The sequence below is a fragment of the Podarcis filfolensis genome (genome assembly GCF_964270895.1).
Source record: "Podarcis filfolensis genome assembly, chromosome: 15".
NCBI classification, from domain to species: domain Eukaryota; kingdom Metazoa; phylum Chordata; class Lepidosauria; order Squamata; family Lacertidae; genus Podarcis; species Podarcis filfolensis.
Genome location: NC_139618.1, coordinates 15,138,605 through 15,161,728, shown reverse-complemented (window position 1 = coordinate 15,161,728; position 23,124 = coordinate 15,138,605). Strand labels below are relative to the sequence as shown.

Sequence of the window (23,124 nt, the reverse complement as noted above, 5' to 3'; positions counted from 1 at the left end):
TACAAGTGTAACACTTTTTTCTTTAAAAATAAAGCACTGCCCATCGCCATCTCTGATCAGCCTGGCTGCTGGAATCCAGCAAACATCTGGAAGGCCGCAGGTGTCCCACATCCCAGTATGGGGCAGCAGTCTGAACAAGCCAGCACCCTCCCTGCTCAGCCAGTCCCCTCGATGCCCCCACTGCAGAGCAAAACGCGACTTGCCCTGTACCTGCCTGGGATGGCGTCAGGCTGCACAGGTGCCGCCAAAGGGAATGGGGGTGGGGGTTGAGTCCAGAGGCACCTCAATGGGGCATCTGGGCTTCGAGTCCTGGCTTTGCCTCTGGCACCCCCTCCCTCTTTCCCAGTGCCGAGCGTTACTCCCTGCCAGCTGGCACCCGCCAGAGGTGAGCGGAGCTGTTTGCACAGCTGTTGCCTGCCCGAGCCGAACGCCAGCCCCTGGGAACACGGCGTCTAGGAAAGCGCCAGCTAATTTGAGAATTTCTCAGCGAAAAAAGGCCCGGCCTGTCAGAGGGACCGGCTCAGGAATGTCAGCTTGCGAGGCGAGCCAGGCGTCCGGACCTCGTCCAGCCAGCGAGCAAGTGGAGAATGCGAAGGAGGGTGACCCTGCCTGTTGATCTTGTAAGGGGACCCGCCGACTCAATTAGCAATGGAAACAAAGTGCTAAACGTGTGAAACAAGCTATTAAAGTAATGGTTTTTAAGAGCGGGAGAACAGAGGCTCTGACAGCCGTGAAGGATGTCTGGGCAATCCAACAACACAGGGCCAGGATGATGTTCAAAGTCTGGGCTGAACCCTGCTGTTGAAAGGGGGGGGATGTTAAGGGCTCGGTTTATCCCTCTGCCAGACCATGGTGTGGAAGGAAAGGGACGATGATGAACATTATTTCCATTTCTTGCATGCTTCTGTGATTCTGGCTGTAAGGAACGCAGCCAGAGCTCACTCACCCACCTGCTTTCTTCAAGGAGCATTAATCCTGCACCCTGAAATGTGCAAAGAGGTGCACAAGTCACCAGGGGGCGCTATTGGTGTGTCTGTTAAAAAAAAAATACACAAAAAACGGTTTCTCTTGGATTTCAAAAATTAAAAGCTGGAACAAATTTGCCACCCCGAACCCTTTTCAAAATTCTCTTCATAGGTTTCCAAAATAGTCTCAAGGGATGGTTTCTCACCCAACATGCTATATAGAGGCACAGCTATATGCACCAATCTTGTAGATTTACTTAGCCGAACTACCAAACAAATTTCAAAAGTCCTGGGTTGAATTTGTAGCATGCTGCCATTTTTACGCAAGCGTGGTTTATAAATATTTGACTACAATTGAATAAAATAAAAGGCCCGATTTTGAAACGTGAGCCCATTGTAGATTTCACAATCTTGAGAAAAGCCTTTTTACTAAACAAGGTAAGCTCCATGGGTACAGCATGAGACTTTTAATCTCAAGGTTATGGATTCGAGTCCCATGTTGGGCAAAAAGATTCCTGCATTGCAGGCGGTTAGACGACCCTCATGGCGTCTTCAAACTCTACAATTCTATGGTTCTGCGGGTTAGGAAACTGCTGGAGAAATGTCCTACTGCAAAGAAAACACAAAACACACCGCAGCTGTAAGGTAAGCTCAAAACTTCGCATCCACTGAAATTCTAACACGCCCCGAGAATGAAACATAAAAATGGGAGCCTCTTTCACAGCGGGACGGGGGGAGCTTTCAGAAAACGAAGGGCAGATTTTGGCACGACTCTCGTTCCAACCTGCTCTGCTGCCAGCATCATTAACCATCAGCGTTAAGACAGGAGAAGATCACGAGACAAGCCCCTTGCAAGAGACTGCTTAAAGAAGCAAAGTTTTGCCTTTTGGCTCTGGGGAATGACCCAGAAATGTAGATCAAGGGCGCTCCCTCCTGGTCGAAAGGCAGACTAGCGTGTATATGTTTGTGTGTATGTTTTGGCTACAGAACTGCATTACAAAATTAAGAGCAGTGAGAATGTCAAAGGATAGCTCCGCATCTGATCGGGTACGCAGCTGGCTGTGTCCCCAAATACCCCAGTAATAAGATCATTAAGTTTGCAGATGATATAACGGTGGTTGGTTTAATCACGACTGGAGAGGGGGAGGCGGCATATAGAAAGGAAGTTGAGCAGTTGGGGGAGTGGTGCAGGAAAAACAACTTACTCCTTAAAGAAAACAAAAGAGATTATTGTGGACTTTAGAAAATGTAAATTGAATATTCAGCCACTTATTATTGAGGGGAAGGGCGTGGAACAGGTCTCAGTGTTTCAATTTCTGGGAATGGAGTTGAGAGATGACCTAACCTGGGGAGAAAACAGCAAAGGCCTGATGAAGAGAGAACAGCAGTTATATTTTCTGAGAATCCTCCGGAAAAACAATCTCTCAAAGGACCTGTTGATGGCATTTTACCATTGTACTGTGGAGAGTGTATTGACTTATGGTCTGTGTGTGGTTTGGGAGCTGCAAGGCCAGGGAAAAAACAATGATGTCCAGGGTCGTAAAGACTGTGGAGAGAATAACTGGGTGCACTCTTCCCACCTAGATCAAATCTATGCTTCCAGGTGCCGTAAGAAAGCTGCAGAGATAGCGCAGGACAGTGCGCACCCTGGAAATGATTTCTTTCGGCTTCTGCCTACTGGAAGAAAGTACAGTTATAAAGACTAGTCACCTGAGAAAGAAGTTTCTACCCAAATGCGATTTTGGTTTTAAATGCATTGTAAGGAGTCTGTATGGGAGTATATTGTATTTTAAAATGGATATCAGAGTTTTTAGGGGGCTAACCAGGTTGGGATAGCTGGGATAGGAGGCTTGTTGGGTTTTGAATGTTTTACGTAGTTTTTCAATTTCATTGTTCTGTATGGGACTATGACAATGAAGATATCGTACCATACCGTTCCTAGGAATCAAGCAGACAGCCAGGCTCGCTTCCAGTGCCATTTATTGGACGCCAGCTAGGTCCGCTCCTCTTGCTTAGGGAGAAAGGTGGCGCGGCATGGCATTGGCACCAGCGCAGTCTCTTCCTCATCTTCATCTTCCTCCTCGCTTGCTATTTCGACAGCATGCTGAAAGGTGCTTTCCAGGGCCTGGGTGATGCAGGCGATGGGGCAAGTCAAGCGGAAAGCCAGACCCCAAACGATCCGAGCCACAAGGCTCTCAAGGTACCGGCAGCAGGCCTTCAGCAGGGAAAAAACCCGAGTGATCAGACCCTTCGGAGCCTGGCAAGGAAAAGGCGAGGGCTCATTAGGGAGTAGCAACATGCCATACACACCCAGCAGGGCAAACAGCAGTGCTGGGAGGAACGGCTCGTGCATTGACTCGGTCATTCATTTATATACACCACCAGAGCCAATGTGGTGTAGTGGTTAAGAGTGTCAGGCTAGGACCTGGGAGACCAGGGTTCGAATCTGCTCTCGGCCATAAAGTTCACTGGGTGACCTTGGGGACCAGGCACTGCCTCTCTCAAACTAACCTACCACACAGGATTGTTTGGGGGATTAAATGAGGAGTGGGAGGAGAACCATGTATGCCACCTTGAGCTCCCACCTTGGGAGAAAAGTGGGATATAATTGCAATAAATGTATAATAAATATTGCGGCAAACCGCATACAATAAACCACCATTTTAAACCATCCAAAATGATCGTTAAAATGGCAAGCTAATCAAAATAATTTTAAACAGCAGAGCTCATAAAAGGGTACTGTAATGGTTATATGGGGTTGCTCGTGCGTAAGTTGCCGCCACTCCTGGCTAGGTAGCCTGGTTAAACCTTTCCTGGCTGGACAGCCCTTCACTTCGTGGCTGTTCAGTTGCTAGCAGAATCCGTCAGTGGGCGTTTCTTGAACTTCTTCCAGCAAAGAAGTTCTTTGACGCCAAGTCTACGCCTACTTTCCCTGCGCGGAAGTCTTCTGCGCAGGGTGGGTGTGGGTAGCGGAGGACCTGTGCTCTCCCCGCTGGTCTCCAGCGAAGAGTCCTGGAGCTCTCTCTCCGATTCCCCCCTCCGCCCCCCTTTATCCCTGGTGTTACGCTGATTTCCTTCCCCAGCTGATGAGTCTCCTCTCTCCCTGTTTGGCCCTTCTCCGGCATCGCTTGGGAGACCTGCCTCCACTTCTGGCTCCGATGTCAGTTCCCTGACAGGTACTTCTGTCTACAAACGCAATTACCAAATTAAAATTCTTCCTCCTTCCTGAGGTTAAGTTGCTATGCCGGACAAAAGGAAGAAGTTGCTCTAGGATGGCAGATCAGACGGGAAGTAGAGTCTGACCTCTGCCTGGTGATCTAGGGCCAATGTGGGGCCAGCTCTCTGCTTCCCAGGAAGTAGGGAGGTATGGGGGACAACCAACTTGGGATCAACCGTCAGCCAGAGAAAGAGCGGCATTGCAGGAGCTTGCTCCCCGGCTGCTACCACCACCAGAAAGAACATCTAAGAACAGGGGGGGCATCTACAGGAGGCCAAGAGCCACCACCCCCCCAAAAAAAATTGTAAAGAACAGGGCCAGGCACTCTCAATATTCCATGGTGGGCCTTCCCACAGCAGTGACAGGTCCTGCTAAGACTATCTACTGCCATGGCCAGCCTCCTTGCGGCTATGGCAGCCCCCCCCCCCATTCCTTCTTCCTTTTGTGTTGGGCCTTTCAGAATTTAAGGTCCCATCTGCACTATCCATTTAATAATAATAATAATAATAGTAATAATAAATTTATACCTCGCCACTCTGGGCGGCTCCCAACAGTATTAAAAATACAATAAAGCATCAAACATTAAAAACTTCCCTAAACAGGGCTGTCTTCAGATGTCTTCTAAAAGTCAGTTAGTTGTTTATTTCCTTGACATCTGATGGGAGGGCATTCCACAGGGCGGGTGCCACTACCAAGAAGGCCGTCCGCCTGGTTCCCTGTAGCTTCACTTCTCGCAGTGAGGGAACCGCCAGAAGACCCACGGAGCTGGACCTCAGTGTCCAGGCTGAACAACGGGGGTGGAGATGCTCCTTCAGCATCTTAACACTTTAAACAATCACAGCAATCGCAGCTTCCCTCCCCATAAAGAATTCTGGGAAACAGTCTGTCAAGGATGCTGAATCCCAGGACACATCATTTTGTCGAGGATTCTGAGAATCGTGAGGTGACCCTATTCCCCTCACAGAGCTATGGTTCCCAAAGGGAAAACAGCAACGGTCAAACCGCTCTTGAGAAACTGTCACTCCACAAGGGGAATCCGAGTCTCCTAGCGACCCTCAGCACCGTTAAGAAACTGCACTTCCCAGGGTTCTTTTGTGAGAAGCCATTACCTGTTTAAAGTAGCACGATGCTGCTGTAAGTGGAGAGGGCAGATGGGGTCCTAAGTCTGAAGACACGAGAGCATCTTTCCTCCATTACAGAGGATCGGACGAGATTGACCCTTTCCAATTCTACCTCTATGTTTCCATTACTGGCTATTGCTGCAAGCTGCTCTCTGCGAGGCTCTGGAGAAGCTGCTTTCGATAAAGGCTTCCAAGTACATAGAAGGGTCAGGATTCAGCCCCGGCTCCCCTGCCCTCCTCCTCAGGACCCAACCTCCTTTGGGGCCCCCTCACCAAGCCCCGTAGCACCGATCTCCACCCGCGTTCCTTGGCTCCGTCCCGAGCCCTCCAGGCCAGCAGCAGAAGCATCATGGAAGCCAAGAGGATGTTTTGGGCCCAGCAGAAAAAGAAGTCGGTGGCCAGTTCGAAGGAGGCGTGGATCCACCGCAGGAGGTCCCACTGGATTTGCTTGAAGCAGAAATACCAGTCCAGGAGCCCCACTCGCAAGGAGAGAAAGTGCAGGTACAGGGTGCTCAGCCCGCCCTGGACCATCCCGGGCATCCCCTTGCCCACAGGCGCTGGGGACTGGGGCCCTGGCTCAGGGACTCGGCCACACGGGTTTGTGTCTGCGTGGCTTTGGAGAATGTCCGGCTCCATCGAGGTGAGCCCAGCACTCGGAAGAAGTCTGTGAAATAAAAAGACGTTGACCCATAGCGTAACGCGACCTCGAACTCGAGCCCTGTTTCCGCGATTCCGGTTTAGCTGGCAACCGTGAGTGCATTGTCCTGATCCAGCAGGCTCTTCTTATGTTCTTCTGTAATGTCTTAAAAGGAGGAGCCTCCTTGAAACGTACTAGTTATTAGTACTACTACTACTACTACTACTAATAATAATAATAATAATAATAATGTTATTATTTGTACCCTGCCCATCTGACTGGGTTGCCCCAGCCACTCTGGGCTGCATCCAACATATAGAAAAACCAAAATACAGTGGTACCTTTGTTCTCAAATGCCTTGGTACTCAGATGCTGAGAACCCGAAAGTGTTCCAGTTTTTGAACGTTTTTCGGAAGCCCAACGTCCGATGCGGCCGTTGGCTATTGTTTCCAGGGTGCCTGCACCAATCAGAAGATGCGCCTTGGTTTTCAAACATTTCGGAAGTCAAACAGACTTCCAGAACAGATTAAGTCTGGCACTTTTGTTTTTGCTATTTATTTAGCATTTTTCTTTTTGAAGCTTTTTTGGTTAATTTGTTTTTGTGACTGTGTGGAACCCAGTTCTGTTACTGATTGATTGATTGATTGATTGATTGTGTGACTGCAGAAATGGATAAAAGCCCCCCCTCCAAACAATGACTATCATCAGTGCACGTAATAAAAAAAATTAATTTTAACTTTTATCATCTACAATACTGTCTTATTTATTTTATAGTACAGTGGTACCTCAGGTTAAGTACTTTATTTGTTCCGGAGGTCCGTACTTAACCTGAAACCGTTCTTAACCTGAAGCACCACTTTAGCTAATGGGGCCTCTCACTGCCGCCGCGCCGCCAGAGCACGATTTCGAAGCACTATTTCTGGGTTAGTGGAGTCTGTAACCTGAAGCTTACATAACCTGAAGCGTATGTAACCTGAGGTACCACTGTACAGTACATTGTTTATTGCTTTCATTTTATGGATCAATGGTCTTGTTAGATAGTAAAATTCATGTTAAATTGCTGTTTTATTAGGGGTTGTCTTTAAAAGTCTGGAACAGATTAATCCGTTTTGCATTACTTTCTATGAGAAAGTGCACCTTGGTTTCGGAATGCTTTGGTTTTGGAATGGACTTCTGGAACGTATTAAGTTTGAGAACCAAGGTACCACTGTAAAACACATTAAAAGGCTTCCATGTATAAAATATGGGAATAGCTCAGTTGCTTGAGCAATCACAGGGTCGTGGGTTCAAGCCCCATGTTGGGCAAAAGATTCCTGCATTGCAGGGGGTTGGACTAGATGACCCTAGTGGTCCCAACTCTACAATTCTATGATACAGAGCTGCCTTCAGATGTCTTTTAACGGTTACACACAGTTACTCATCTCCTTGACATCCTGATGGGAGGGCGTTCCAAAAGATGGGTGCCACTCCCAAAAAGGCCCTCTCATTATCCATCTTGGGGCAGTGGTCGGAGTGTCGGATCAGGACCTGGGAGACCAGGGTTCAAATCCCCACTCGGCCGTGAAGCTTACTGAAGGTGGCCTTGGGGGCCAGGCATGCCTCTCAGCCTAGCCTACCTTGCAGGCTTGTTGGGGATTAAACGAAGAGGCAGAGAACCACATCTACCACCTTGAGCTCCTTGGAGGAAAAGGTGAGATAGGAAAGAAAAATAATGTCCTGACATTTTCTCCGATAGTTTCCTAGCAGTGAGAAAGGGACGTTAGCCCTGACACACAAACCCACAAAATGAAAAATGCTGTGGGCTGGAAAAATGGTCCTAAGGCTTCCTTGCTAACTAAGGGCAGGGTAGCTCAGCCATGCATCTTGCTGAGCACATACTTTTGCCCACTGCCCAACACAGTGAACACAGGGGAAAAGGCCACAGCTCAATCCCTAGTGACATCTGCCTTAAATCCTAGAGAGTAGCTGCCAACCAGAGTAGACAACACTGAGCTGGATGGACCAGCGGTCGGGCTCAATGTAAGGCAGCTTCTTATACCCTACACTGGCTCTCTTCACAGAGAAAAGGACTCCCTCACCTGGTTTAGCTGGCCAGTCAAAGCCATTTCCGGGGTATGGCTACTGGCACATGCTAACAACTTCTAGGAACCACAGGTAAGAGCTGAGTACAGGGCGCCACCTCCCTTAACACCCCATACACCTGTTAAACAAATTGGTGCGATCAAAGAACTGTATATAAAGACATAAAGTCATGCATCCTTATGCCTTCAAGCACATACCTTTCACTCTCTGTAGTCGATCCTCCTGTCTAGGCAATGGCTAAATCGATGTATCAACGCAACACAGTCCTTGGGACTTCAGAGGCTGAAGTGGTCCCAGAAATGTTGTGCGACTTCCTGGAGGAAGCAGCTGTGAGCTTCCAACATCCCTTCCAGCTTTATGATGTCACTTCATGACATCACTGGGCAGGTCCCGCCAGTGTGATGTCGTTCCTGACCAGCCACTAGGGCTCCTCCCCCACCAGAAACAGCATTACTGTGTCTGAGCTTGCTCATTACAGGCCTCAACATTGTACTTTGTGTGTTTGGAGGCAGTGACACTCTCAAGAGTCATAGAATCATAGAATTGGAAGGGTTATCTAGTCCAACCCCTTACAATGCAGGAATCTCAGCTAAAGCATCCATGAACAGATGGCCATCCGACCTGTTTAAAAACCTCCTAGGAAGGAGAGTCCACAACCTCCTGAGGGAGACTGTTCCACTGTCAAACAGCTCTTTCTGTCACAGAAATTTCTTCCTAATGTTTAGTCGGAATCACCTTTCTTGTAACTTGAATCCAATGGTTCAAGTCCTACCCTCCAGAGCAGGAGAAAATAAGCTTGTTGCCTCTTCTATGTGATAACCCTTGAAACATTTAAAGATGGGTATCATAGATAGCGCTTCAACATCTTCAAGTCAGTCAAATCTGCTGGAGGGAGTGTAACAACCAAGGTACCTGTGGTTGCATGGTGGAGTCATTAGATTATTTTGTCCCCAGTGAAATAACTTCAATTTGTGTTATAAAGATAGATGTGACACCAGAACTAGCATTGCTGGGGATTAAAGTCACCCAGACCCAGAGATCATTGAACAATGATCCGCTCTCCTTCCTCTTTAACAGCAGTGAGAATTAAAGTTACTAGCTGCCAGAAACAATCGAGTTTAAATGTTGAATCCTGGCATAATAGGCAGGGGTTCTCAAAGGAAGCGTCATGCCACCCTGGTGTGACAGGAGATGATGGCAATCAAGGACAATCAAAGAAATGTTTGAAGATTTCAATATTGGCAATCAAGGACAAATAAACGTTTGAAGATTTCAGTATAGCAGCGTATAAAGATTGGGGTGAGGGTTTTTTTGCAGAATATGGATAGATCTCTTTTCAAAATGAGATTAAGAGCACCCAGTGACACTGCAGACAGCTTTTCCTCCAGGCTGTGGCCAGTGAGGCCACTTCCCAAACCGCCCACCCCTTTCCGCCCCTCGGAGGCTTATTGGACTACAGCTCCCAGCAGCCCTGGCCCCACAGACAGGTCAGAGATGATGGGCAACATCTGCTTCCTGGTGGGGAGAGGAAGCAAGTTTGGGAAAGGCTGCTCTGTGGTATTAACCCTCGCGTTTCCAGTTTGCAAGGCTAACTTGAGGGCTTCCTCCTCCGGCAGCAGCACTGGCTCTCCTCGCCCAGCACCCACCTCGGCAGCTCCCGGAAGACACCAAAGAGAGAGGCAGAGCTGCAGGGGGCAGTTCCTACCATCCTTGACCGGCCCTGGGCAGGCTGACAGCTGCAGCCCCAGCTGATCTGCAAAAAGAAGCGAAGCAGGCGGCTGCCGGCAGGGCCAGCCCGGCCCATCCAACAGCCCCTCTGGCCCGAGGCCACGCAGCAGGCCATGTCTCCATGCCCCTCCGCACCCGCGGGGGCCACTACCAGGGCCCGACCGCGGAGCAGCGGCCCCCGCCAGCTCCTGCCTTCCATGCTGATGTTTGGTGTGATTGTGGCATCAAGCAGCCTGCTCCTGATGATCGAGAAGGGCATCCTGGCAGAGGTGAAGCCCTTGCCTCTGCACCCTGCCCGCGGAGAGCTGCCGGCAAGGCGTGGTGGCAGCATGGGGGTGGCGAAGGAGGAGGAGGACGTGGCTGCACAGGTGATCCACGACATCCGCAACCGGACCATCCATGCTGCATGCGGGCAAGCGGGCACCCCTCGGAGCGTGTGGGAGCTCTCGGCAGCGCAGCGGCGCGTGGTGCTCAAGCACCTCCTGGTGAGCGACAAGCACCACTTCCTGTACTGCTACGTGCCCAAGGTGGCTTGCTCCAACTGGAAGCGCATTCTGAAGGTGCTGGGTGGCACCCTGGAGAACGTGAACACCCAGCTGAAGATGGACCACCGGAGGGACCTGGTTTTCCTTGGCGACATGAAGCCGGATGAGATCCGCTACCGCCTCAAACACTACTTCAAGTTCATCTTCGTCCGGGACCCGATGGAGAGGCTGCTGTCCGCTTACAGGAATAAATTCGGGGAGATCAAAGAATACCAGTTAAGGTACGGCGTGGAAATAGTGAAACGTTACAGGAAAAACCCTGGGCAAAGCAGCGGAGATGACGTCACCTTCTCCGAATTCATCCAGTACCTCTTAGATGAAGACGTGGAGAGGATGAATGAGCACTGGATGCCCATCTACAACCTGTGCCAGCCCTGCGCAGTCAGGTACGATTTCATTGGCTCCTACGAAAGACTAAATGAGGACGCCAATTACGTGCTAGGAAGAGTTCGGGCGCCTTCGTTTGTGCAGTTCCCGGAACGGCAATCGTGGTATAAGCCAGTGACGCCAGAAACTTTGCATTATTACCTGTGTAAGACTCCAAGGGGGCTTATCAAAGAGTTATTACCAAAGTACATTCTGGATTACTCTCTATTTGCTTACCCGCTTCCAAATGTTAGCAGTCAATTTTGCAGACAATGAACATTTTCCACTATGGTGTCCTATGCAATTTCCCAATTTTATCCCCTTTTTAATATCAAATGCCTTGCTGCTTTGCTCTACAGGTTGCCTTTACATTAAACAAAAGCATTACCTTTTATACAAAGTGTTTATGGGCTGCTGACTTAAGCACAGTTTTGTATGTGGTTTTTGTGTATTTTAGGACCAAAGCATTTTTTTATCAACTGCAGGGCAGCAGTCACATTTTAAGAACTGGAATAGCAGGAGACATGCATAGAATCAGGCCGTGTCAAGTATTATTTCCATTATTTTGTGTAATATATATGTAGCATCCTCATCTTAAAAACATTTCTGCCCGCATATATGAAGCAATGAAGACAATTAACGTGTGGCTTGTGTTATTTCAAGCACTTGGCTGCTTCCCCAAGTTGTATGAAACAGCATTTGCAGAGTATGCCTATGCATGTTTACTCAGAAGTCAGTCACACAGTGCAAGTTGGGAGATTGTATGACCTTTAAGGATTGTAGCTTTCAAAGTGTCAAGTACAGGGGAAATGCAAAATATGCGAAAGCCTATCTGCATTGCTGGGGGTTGGACTAAGTGGCCCTTGGGGTCCCCTTCCAACGCTACAGTTCTCTGTTTCTTTGATAACAGTAAGTGCATGTGTGCAAAGTACACTCAAATAATTTGGCTCTCCATGCAGTTCAGGTAGTAGGATTTATATTTTCCTTGGTGCAGTAGTTTGGTCGGTTGCTATTATATTTTCTTCATTTTCATTATGCTTTATTTGCTTAGGAAAATAGTTTTAATAGCTTGTCTCAGAAATTAGCTCTGGCGTAACTTTTAACCAAGTAGTTAGAAAGCCTAATTTCTCCAGGGAATTTGTTGTTATTATCCACATGCATTCACACAACTTTCTATTTAAGTATTATAGTTATTAAATGTGAAAACAATTGAACTGGATCGCTCATGGATGTTTATTCTGTACCTGCCTTTTAAATAGTTTGTATGTATTTTTTTTAAAAAATGATGCTGAGGACAATCGTCGTTGTGATCCAGAATCGCCGTTCAAACTGAGTGCTGGACACAACAATTTTATATTTTGGCAATGGTTCATGTTCTTATGTAGCTGCATTGTTTTATACTTTCTGGATATCCCATAATCATGTTACATGGTAGTTGTGTTCTATGTTATAAATCGGCACTGCTAAGAGTTCGTTTATTTCTATTTTCTCATGTTTTTTCTTCTCAATAAAAAATTGGCGCGGCGTGAGCTAATTTTTATTCTGAAAGTGTGGCCCAGAGAAAGACGTTTTGAGAGCCACTCGGCTAGAATACGGTCAGTTATGTTAGCAGTTTTGAATTGGCATGTCGGTTTCTTGGCTAAGAGGGAATACCTGTCTCTTTTCAATTTATAACAAATTGGCAAGCATTTATTGGATTATGTAAAAATACCGGGCACAAAGAAGTCCCCCATCAACACATACAAAAATGTGGCAAGACCTTTTGGAATAATACTTGAAATGTTTATTACAGGACATTGTACATGTTGATTTCACTGATTGGAATGAACATTGTTGTTATGAACTCTTGTTCATTGTTTTTTGTAATCTGAAAATAAACAAATTTTTAAGAAACGCAGATTTACAACTTTTAAACGTTGGACACAGAAAGCAACTTAATTGACCCCTGGGTTATCTCAGCTTTTCCTTCTAGCGTGTCATCCAACATGATATAATACATGGCATAGCTAAGAAAACATGCAAATGATTAAACTGTACTTTTTGTGTGTGCTCTTTATGATAATAGAGGTCTGATCTCCCAAGAGCAATTAAAGTGATAAACTGGGCAAACAGCCCCTCTCGTGGCTACTCTGGCGAGAATGTAATGAACAAATCCTTTTTAGAGAATGTGACTCAGTAGGCAGATGGGGGGGGGAGGAGTTGGGAAATAATAGAAGGAGGTAGCAGAAGCAGCAGAGGCGCAACAGCGGTGTCTTTAGAAAGCGCTCCAGACCCCACCCCTCCAAGAACCCAGCAAGCCTTGAAAGTAGGGAGAGCAAAGAGCTCAAAGATAGAGGGCATGTAGCAGCACCTGTAGATGTGATGAATGAGGAAGTGGGAGAAACGGGGGGGTGGAGATTCGCTCGGGACAACACCATTGGGTTGGGGGGCTATTGGGTTGTTGTTTTTATTTTTATTATGTATTTTGTGGTTTTATATCTTGATTTTATTCTGTGAACCACCCTCGGGTATAGGGCGGTATAGAAATTAATTACATTGCATTACCTTACATAACCTTTTTCAAAAGTTTATTATAAACAAAAACAGAAAATAAAAATAATATCAAATTCATGTAAATTTGTTTTGAATTTAGCCATCTAAATGGTACTAAGCTGATGTGGGGGAAAGATATTGACTACATCATGGATGGAGGCACTTAGACCAGACTCTGGCATCACCCTCCATATAAATACATCTTGGCGAAGAACAGGGCGTTAACGTAAAAATAATCCATCGGTGATATCTGACCCCATGCAGACTGACATATGTAGCTCCTTCTTCCTCAGAGATGCTGAGAAGTTACCTGCAGAGAAAAATAACTGCTGAATAATGACTATATCTGATTTGGGAGAGAAATTAAGAAATGGACACAGAGATATGACCCAGAAAACTTGCAGAGGGGAATAGCAGGTGCCTCAAAGTTCTGAAGAAACATCATGACTTGTGAGGGAAGCTATTGGCCCAGGGTTAAGCAGGGGCTGATGACATCAATACACAAGGTGGCAGTTTAGGCTGTCTGCTCGCACTCACACCACCCAATTGTAATACTTTTCAACCCTAGTTAGCCCTCAATGTGCTATTTCAAATTTAGCCTAAGAATGGCGGTACTTACAACCTACCTCACACATTGTGATAAACTACTCAGATTTCAGGCCTAGCAGACCATCAAACCACACCATTTAGATCTCATAAAGGGCAATAAAACTTGGGCTATCCCTGCAAAAGGGGTTTCTGGGGATTTGGAAGGGTGCCAGGCTAACTGGCTGTGAGGTGACAGACGGTTGTTTAGCTAGGTATGCTGGGAAGAATAAAGTGTGAGAGTTAACACAGAGGCAAGACTGAGTAAATGTGGGCCTTAGAAGTGCTGGCGAAGTAGGGCAAATCTGCTGTCTCCCTTGTACCATTAACTACTCGTGAGTCGGGTTGAAGCAAGAATCCAAAATATTGAAGAAAATTGGCCGGTATATAAACTCCTGCAAAAACTCTCGTGTAGTGCTTTATATACCGGCCAATTTTCTTTCATGTTTTTCTTTTTCACAGCAAATGCTTCCAGGGGGGAGATCCACCATGGTGTTTTAGGTTCCAAAAGCTCTTCATACTTTGCCCAGATCGTATAAAGAGACCCTTTTATAATACAATGATTTAAGAAATTCTTATGACTCTTTACTTTATTGTACCCTAGTAAGCATGCCGACCATAACAGTTGTTGTAGCTTTCCAGATCTATCTAGCAGGTCTGAGTTTTGTAATATGCACCAATCCCTAATACAGGTTAGACACGCAGCCTTGTAATATAGTAATGTCATACTGTAAAGATAGCTGTATCGCTACATGCGAGTGGCACTGGCTTTTATTTTTTGGAGTGTTTTTTTGTCACACACACCCAAAATAGCTCAACAACTCAGTGCCTTCCTCCCAAAAAATGGTCAATAACCTCAATCAGGTCCCTGAGTGGCAGGTGATATGCTAAGCACACGCCTGCCTAGGAAGGGGGGGAGAAAAGAAAGAAGAAAGCCCATCTCCCTCTCCCTCCCTGCAGCGCCCCCTGCCATGGAGGCGAGCAAAGGCAGGGGGCGCAGCCAGCTCAGGTGGGCGTTGAAACTCGGGCTTTAAAAAAGGGAGCAAATTCAGAGAGAGCTTCTCCAAGTCTGCAGCCAGCCAGATTGTGGCTAGTGGCACCTTGTTGGATATCAGTTAATATCTTGCATATCAGTATCTTGACCTTCCGCCACTGAATTGAAATTTCAGTCTTCACATAGGACATAGGAAAACAGCCAAGGCCACAGTATTATTGCAGAGATTGTTGTGTTGAAGGTGTTTACAAACGCGCATCCATACCAACAGTCTGGAAAGACACAATTAGGGCCCGTGTTCTGAACGTGTATGAAAAGCGTCAAGAAAGATACGTTTCTGCAGATGCCACAACTGCTGCTTGAATTTTACTAGCTAAGAACTGGAAGACCCAGGAAATGCCAACAGTGGAAGAATGGCAGATGAAAATGATGGAATTTTCGGAGCTAGCCGACCTGACCAAAAGAGTCTGCGACCAGAAGGAGGAGGAGTTCCAGGAAGAATGGAAGAAATTTAATGACTATTTAGTTAAATATGTTAAATTAAATTAGTTGGGAAAACCTTGCAAATACTGAACAGGCTTAGAACTACAATATGTATTATGTGATGGATTAATAGGTTTAATACTGAATTGGGAAGAAAGAAAGATGTCAAGAGATAAAAGTTAATTTTATAAGAACATTGATTTGGAAAACCGTTAAAATGATATATATTGAAATCCATCCAGGAGGACATGAGGAAGTCACCAAACAATATTAATTAGATCAAGGTTTATAAAAGCTATGATCTATGTTTGTTTGTTTATATGTGTGTATTTGTTTAAATTTTTGTGGAAAAGCAATTAAAATTTATTTTTTTTAAAAAAAAGATGTGTTTCTGAAAGGAATTTCCTGTTTGTTTGAAGTTGTTGACAAATATGTCAAAGATAGAGAGTGAATTTCTCAAAGATCAGCGATCCATTCAGAATATGACCATAAGTAGTACAGTGGATAAAGAGGCTACCAGAAAACAACCGAAGAGTCAAGTAAGAAAGCAGAGGAAACCAGGGCTGCACAGTGACGACAACAAGAATCTCACTTTCAAATAGTTGCTGCCGAGAATGTTGATATTGTTGATACCAGTGACTGTGGTGAAGATAAAGTTGAAACAATAGAGGAAGGTATTTGTCCTGCAAATAATTCAGACTTAGATTTCCAGGTGAAACCAAGTACTGCACCTTGACCTATAGTCCTTCTAGTGTTGCCAAAATCTCTTTGAAGAATTGAGGAAGGGATCTTCAGGAGATAGCGGAAGCCAAGTTGCAGAATTCGATCTCTGATAGAGCCACGGCTTCCATTGTCAATGCCATTCTTCGTACATACACTATTCCAGAAATAGTAGACAAATCAAAAGTCCACAGAGCAGTTAAGTACTATATGGAAGAAGTTCAAGCAGCGCCAGCTTTGTTTTGTGGTGGATTTTGTTATGATGGGTGAAAAGACGTGACATTAATGCAAGAAAAATTAGATGAGAAATACTATACATCAAGGAAAACTGAGGAACATGTGTCAATTGTTTCACTTCCTGATTGGCAGTTCTTGGGCCATGTATCACCAACTGATGGTAAAACTGTAACAGTTTCTAACTCTCAAATCCAGTTTCTTCAAGAAAAACAGAGGATGTCCGAGGCAGCAGCTTCTAGCGGATCTCTGACCCTATAGCTCAGCTTTAAATGTTTTTTAAATGCTTTTATCGCTGTCCATTAGTTTTAAATGTATCCCCCCTGTTGTTTTACTTTACTGGCCTATTTTATTGTTTTATTGCTGGTCGCCGTGCCGATCTGCTATTACCGGAGACACCTCACCAGCCATAATCTAAAAGCAGAGACGAGTTTAAGATGAGTTACCGCTTCACAGTGAGGAACACCAGATGATACCACCAACTCCAGAGCCCAGCGCTGTCGGTGAGAAATTACAGAACGACTGCAATCTACTCTTAATTACTATGAGCTGCTTCACGCCATAGTCTCCCCTCTCCTCCTTTCTTCTGAGTCCTGGAAAAGCATGAGAAACAAGACTGTTGTTGCTTCTGAGGCCTCGGAGGGGGTGGCGAGGAAACTATCTCAGCCCACTTTGTGCTAATTCAGCTGAACTCTTGTGGCCGGCCACTCTTATTTGCCTGCCTCCCCCTGGCTCGGAGGAAATTCCCTGTTAACAAGCCTGTCCACTACACCTAGCTCCATTTGTCTGTCACTGAGAGCCACTGAACCTTCGGAGGTACCCAGAACAAACGTGCAATAAATCCACCATGGTGCTAACTAGAGCCCAAGAGAGGAAGCAGAGCAATAAAGAAACAGCCCTGCCTCTCCTAGACTACTGCCATTCAGTGGTAACTAGCCATACAGCTACTGAAGATACCCTAAGGGCTAACCCCACTGGCTCTGTCCAAGAGTCACTGAATCTTGCAACCTTAAGGAGCATTAATGGCCATAACCAACAAACAGAAGGCTGGCAAAACTCCTCCAACCATGAACAGTTGGGCAACTGATCTCCTGCCCCAGCACTAGGTATGTGAAAATTCTTTTATTACACACGTGGATAACAACATGCAGTTCAACACAAGCTCTACCCCTAATCAACAAGCTCAGTCCACAGCCAAAGGAACCGATAGGGCAGAGCGAGAAAGATTTGCATGATTTGCATTTGTATGGCTACCTCCTGCTAAGGGCGATTAGAATCTGGGGGGGGGGGGGGGAACCTTCCGAAAACAACAAGGAAAACATGGGAAGGAGCAGAACAGCTTATAAAAAAATTATTAAGAACAAAAAGGCAAGCTTTGTGAGAAGCCAATGGCGAGAACTAAGGTTGGCAGTGGCCAAGCAAAGAGAGGCCAAGTTTTGGCTTTTGGTGTCTCGGGGTATGAAAGAATCAAGATCAACACTAGATGCCACCATAACGCTGGGTGGATTACTATGCTGATCTTTTTGGAGAACAGACAGGGCAATCACGCGATGCTGAGGTGACAATCAATCAGTCAAATCTTCCAGAATGCAAGTGGTGACTCCCGCAGATAAAATCTCTGAAAGAGTTTAAAACCAAATAAAGCGCCAGGCGAGGACATGATGCCGCCAGAGCTATTTAAGACATATATGGAATGGTGGCAACCCATCCTGGCCAAGCTCTATACCCGTATAAATAATACAGCTCAAATGCCAGCTAGCTGGAAATTGAACGTCATGCCAATTTATAAGAGATAAAACCCTCCCTCAAAATTACCACCCCATTAGCCTCCAAACTCTATGCCCATCATTTCCTTACCAAATTAACAGACTGCCTAAGTGAAAATAACCCCTTATATGAGGAACAAACAGAGTTCAGAGCTGGATGTAGTACCATTGACCAGTGTTTTACACTGTCTCATATCAACAAATAAACGAATGTAACCTGTTTGCTGCCTTTATTGACCTATCTGCTGCTTTTTGACTCAATCAGCCGTAAAAGACTGTGGAATAAACTCTCAAATGCTAATATAGACCTATGACTTATAATCCGTGAATTGTTATCGTGACACCGAAACATGAGTTAGAGTAGGCTTAAGGGGAAGTCTGCCAGAGTCATTTAAGGCAACAAAAGGTGTGAAACAAGGCTGCATATTGGCTCCCACACTTTTAAACTTTTATATAAATGACATGGTGCCACATCTAACACAGGCGCTGTAGTAAAGTTAGGTTTAGTTGGAAGCTATTCCTTGGTCAAGCAACAAGAGTGAGGCCTTGTGGGTAACCAGCTAGCCACAAGGATCATGGGATATAAGTTCTGTCCCTTTAACCTCAGACTAGCAGGCTCCCAGAGTGTGAGAGATTTACTATGGGAAAGGAAACCCCTTGATTTAATGAAAGCTTTGACACCTGGGTCCGAAGTTAAGTGCATTCCCTCAGTGATGTTATCTGGCCTTGATTGCCTGAGAATGTGAATCTACACAAGTTTCACGGAAAGGGAGGGACCCTTTGATTTGGGCTCTGGGTTCTTAATGAGTCCAGCTGCCAGGGGTTAGATTGATTAGTCCACGAGCTCGTCATTGGCGAATTCAAAAAAATAATCAGGAGTTATGATTGGTTGTGGGGTTCCGACGCTACTTGGAAATTGGGGATAAAAGGCCTTGGAAATGGCTGAGAAGGCGCGCTCTGCAATCAGCCCGGCTGCTGATGTTCCACCTAGTAGCCGTCCTTTCATCCTTTGTAATGGAGAATCGGAAAAGACTTTGAATGCGGACTTTGGAAGGACTCCAACTATTCTATCTATTTCTTAGTTGTGAGTATGTAAGTCAGTTAGATTCTACAATGTCTTTATTTTTCCTACTTGTAACTTGTCAAAGAAGTGCCTGCTATTTTAGCATGTTTTTCTGTTGTTCTTTTAAAATAAATTTTTAAAGAAGAAACTGTTTGGTTTATGTGCCTTTCCAAGGGAATAGCTAAATCCTAGCCTTGCGCTTGGTTACGCTCTACCGTAGAATTTCTGTCTGCAAGTCTGTGGATACAACTTGTAGAGTGGGGATAGCCAGTGATAACGGGTCACGGCCTACTCCCTGGGTTGTGGTTCTGGGTCCCCGGGAACAGAGGGAGTGGTGGCAGCCCTACCGGGTTTATTTGGTCATGGAGGCGAAGGTTTACCACAGGCGCAATCCCCCGCTCCATCAGTTAGCAATAGGTAGATACCCTGTCTGCTGATGTGATGCTCCTATCACTTTCCCAATTAGGTCTTAATAATCTGCTCACAGCTTTCAGCTCGTATTGCAAGCGGGAAGAGCTTGTTGTGAATTACTCCAAGACCAAAATTTTGGTGTTTGGGAAGCGTAGCCCCCGTTTCAAACGGAAAATGGACCAGCAGAATCTCGAGCAGATACGCTCCTTTAGGTATCTGGGAGTTATTTTCACTGAGACACTATCATGGAAGGGGCACATTGAGGCTGTGAAACTCAAAGCGCAGAAAGCTTGTGGGGCATTAGTGAAATTCTATTTTACAGTGGGTGGCCAGTTACTAGAACCTGCGTTGAGAATCTTTGCCAGTAAAGTGGTTTCCCAGATGCTCTATGGAGTAGCGATATGGGGCATGGATCCAAATGCTAACAAAGCCTTAGAAATAGTGCAGAACAAATTCCTCAGGAAAGTGCTCTCGCTCCCCAATGGGACCCCAGCTGCTCTTCTCCGCGCGGAAGCGTACGTGAACAATACGGGCTAGAACTGACTATCTGTGTCTAAACTACGTGAAGAGACTTCAATCTCTCTCGGAGGAAATTCCCCGCTATATCCCACACAGAACGAGAACAGGCCGAATGTTGGAAGGATGGCATCCATCGCCTCTTGACCCAATATCAATTACAAGATCTTCAGGTGTTCATGAAGTTGGGTAAGAGGCACTTAAGAGATTGTCTCTTCAGGTCCAATGCAGAAAGGGATTTTACCACAATTGCCTCTACCAAAAGTTCACCATGGTCCCCACTTATCAAAACAGAGCACATCCAAGCAAGTTACTGACAAAGCTCCCATTTGCCATACTAAGAATCAATTTAACAGCATTACGATTCCAATCGATGCCCTTGGCGGTGGTGGATGGTCAGTACGGCAACGTACAGTACAAGGAGAGACTATGTCTGTGTGGGCAACCTTGCGTAGAGGACCTGTACCACTATTTATTGCACTATTTATAGAACCAAGAGACTAATTTATAGAACCCCTGCTTACGAATGGAACACACTCAAACAGGGCGGAAAGGGTGAAATGGCTGCTGAGTGATACTGATGACTTCGTAACCTATAAAGTAGCACTATATGCGTTGGCAGCGAAGATCAGGAGAAAAGAACCAGATAAAATAGCGGTCAATTGCAAAGGTGATCTGGACATTTAAGCTGGCACATTCTATCTGAGAACCCCCTGCTATTCTATCGCATGCAACCAATAATTTCTAGGAGACGTGACCGTGGTTCATTGTATTTGCAGTTCATTGTATTTTATGGTTTTTATGGTTACTATTCTTTTTCTTTTTGTTTCCTTTGTGAATGATGCCATGGCCTTTGGCTAGTGCAATAAAGCTTATGATAATGAAGAAGAAGAAAAACAGATTCTAGATCAAATTGAAGCCTTGGCATGTGATGGCACTAACACAAATGTTGGATCAGAGGGTGGAATTAATCATCTGATAGAAATGACTATTGGGCATGCTCTACAGTGGATTATTTGCCTTCTGCATGCTAATGAATTGCTGCTGAGGCACATCATCATTGAAATGGATGGTCCAACAACAGGTGCCAACACGTTTGCTGGACCTATTGGAAAATTACTACCAGAAGTACTGAATTATCCAATAATCAAATACAAAAGATTCAACAGTTCTCAGTCTCTATGTAAAATGCCTGAGAGAATTTGGAAAGATTTGTCGTCAGACCAGAAATATATGTGGAAGATTACGTTGTCACTCATTTCTGGGCAGTTCTGCTGCTGCTGCTGCTGCCACCGTGAGTGCAGGGAAAGGCCGCTCCCTCCTGCAGGCCAATTCCACCAGGCCTAGGGGGAGGGGCCCACACTCACCATCACCACAGCTTTAAGGACACTGGTGCTGCTGCAGCAAATGTAAAAAATGTTTTTATATATTTTAAAGTGTTTTTACTTTTTACTTTGTTGTACCACTGTGAACGGTGGTTTTTATTCATGTATTTTTGTTTTGTTTTGTTTTGTTTTGTTTTGTTTTGTTTTGTTTTGTTTTGTTTTGGGGTGGGATGGATGTTGAATGCAGTGGGGATTGGTTTTGTTTTGGTATAATTGTTTTTGGTTTGTTTTGCTTTTCTATTTGCAAATGGAGGCTAGTATGAGGCTTGGGATTGCTATCGTGGAGGGACGAGGGAGGTATGGCGGTGGGGGCAGATGTCATAGGCGAAGGGGATCGAGATACGGATATGCTCGTACCCCTTCCAATCTGCACCCCATCCCGAGGGACGAGGGTAGGGTGAGCAAGGATTACTCACCTCCATCACTGGTGCTGTGCAATGCCAGGTCTATAGGCAACAAAACTGCCACCCTGCAAGATTTCTTTACCCCGCAGGGGGTCGACCTGGCTTGTGTGACGGAGACCTGGGTGCGCAAAGGGGAAACAGTTACCCTACGAGAGATGGCACCCCCGGGTTTCTCCATCCTCCATCAGTTGTGGACTGTGGGCCGGGGGGGGAGGGGTGGCATTATTAATCCGGGAAGATTGTCCTTTCAGGGCTCTACCATCGCCATCGATCCCCGGTATTGAATGTGTTGGCCTAGTGTGGGGCTCCGAGGTGAGCTTGGCTATCTGGCTGGTGTACCGGCCACCTAGCGCACCAGCAGCCACCCTGTCAGGCCTACTGGAGGCAGTGGCCGGCTGGGCCTTGGAGTTCCCTAACCTATTGGTATTGGGGGACTTCAACATCCATGCTGATGCCACTCCCTTCTCACAGGCTCTGGACCTGGTTTCTTCCATGGCGACACTAGGGTTCTCCCAGTTTGTTTCGGGCCCCACACATCAAGCAGGCCACACGCTGGATTTGATCTTTGGCGTAGGTATAGATGTGGTCATGTCTCCTTCGATGAAGGTGCCATGGTCTGATCACTACGCTCTGAAAGCCAGGATTGACTTTCCACCCCCACCCTGCTTAGGTGGCGAGCTGATTTGGGCTCTCCCGCAGAGGCTGATGGACCCTGATAGATTCCGCCAAGCCTTGCAAGACCTTGCTCCCCCTGGCGACTCATTGACTGAGCTTGTTGAGGGCTGGAATACCCAGCTCCTGGCAGCCATTGATGAGATCGCACCTAAGCGCCCTCTGCGACCCCGCAGAAACCGGGCTCCCTGGTTTACTGAGGAGCTCCGGAAAATGAAGCGGGACCTCAGAAGGCTAGAGCGAGTATGCCGGGGTGCCCGTGACGGAGCCTCAAGAACATCTTATAGGGTTTTTATGAAAACCTACGAGATGGCGGTGAAGGCTGCTAAGAAGTCTTACTTCTCGTATATCTCTCACAGAAATCCAACAGTCCAAGTTTTCGCTCGAGCAAACACGCCATCTTGTCCTTCTGATGAAATACAATCTAAATGTCCGCTCGTTTACTTTCCAGACCCGCTGCATCATAATTAGTCTTTCCAGGAGGATAACAGCCCTTTCAGATTTACGATTCCAGCCTGATATCCAAGCGGCTCTTCCTCCCTAGACCATCCATCTTGCAGGCAAGTGCTGCCTACACATTGAAACATTTCTTGCTGCGTCACCGAGAGAGACTCACTTCTTTTCAAATCTTTCACAAACATATTATTTTCCCCACACAGTTCATATTCTCTCCCACTTGCAAATTGAGACGGTTCTTA

At 46.1% G+C, this 23,124-nt stretch overlaps 2 protein-coding genes across 2 annotated transcripts; one reads left to right on the top strand and one right to left on the bottom strand.

Moving 5' to 3' along the window:
• Positions 1-2,928: 2,928 nt before the first annotated feature.
• On the bottom strand, positions 2,929-8,425 carry TMEM270 (transmembrane protein 270). The gene is made up of 3 exons (XM_083587262.1): positions 8,220-8,425; positions 5,577-5,967; positions 2,929-3,222 (listed from the first exon to the last, which is right to left on the bottom strand). Exons 2-3 carry the CDS (start codon positions 5,937-5,939, stop codon positions 2,959-2,961), a joined length of 627 nt encoding a protein of 208 aa, XP_083443388.1. The 5' UTR covers positions 5,940-5,967; positions 8,220-8,425; the 3' UTR covers positions 2,929-2,958.
• An 860-nt stretch (positions 8,426-9,285) lies between these two features.
• CHST14 (carbohydrate sulfotransferase 14) lies at positions 9,286-12,558 on the top strand. The gene has a single exon (XM_083587261.1). The coding sequence runs from the start codon at positions 9,864-9,866 to the stop codon at positions 10,935-10,937; it is 1,074 nt and encodes a 357-aa protein (XP_083443387.1). The 5' UTR covers positions 9,286-9,863; the 3' UTR covers positions 10,938-12,558.
• The last annotated feature ends 10,566 nt before the right edge of the window (positions 12,559-23,124 follow it).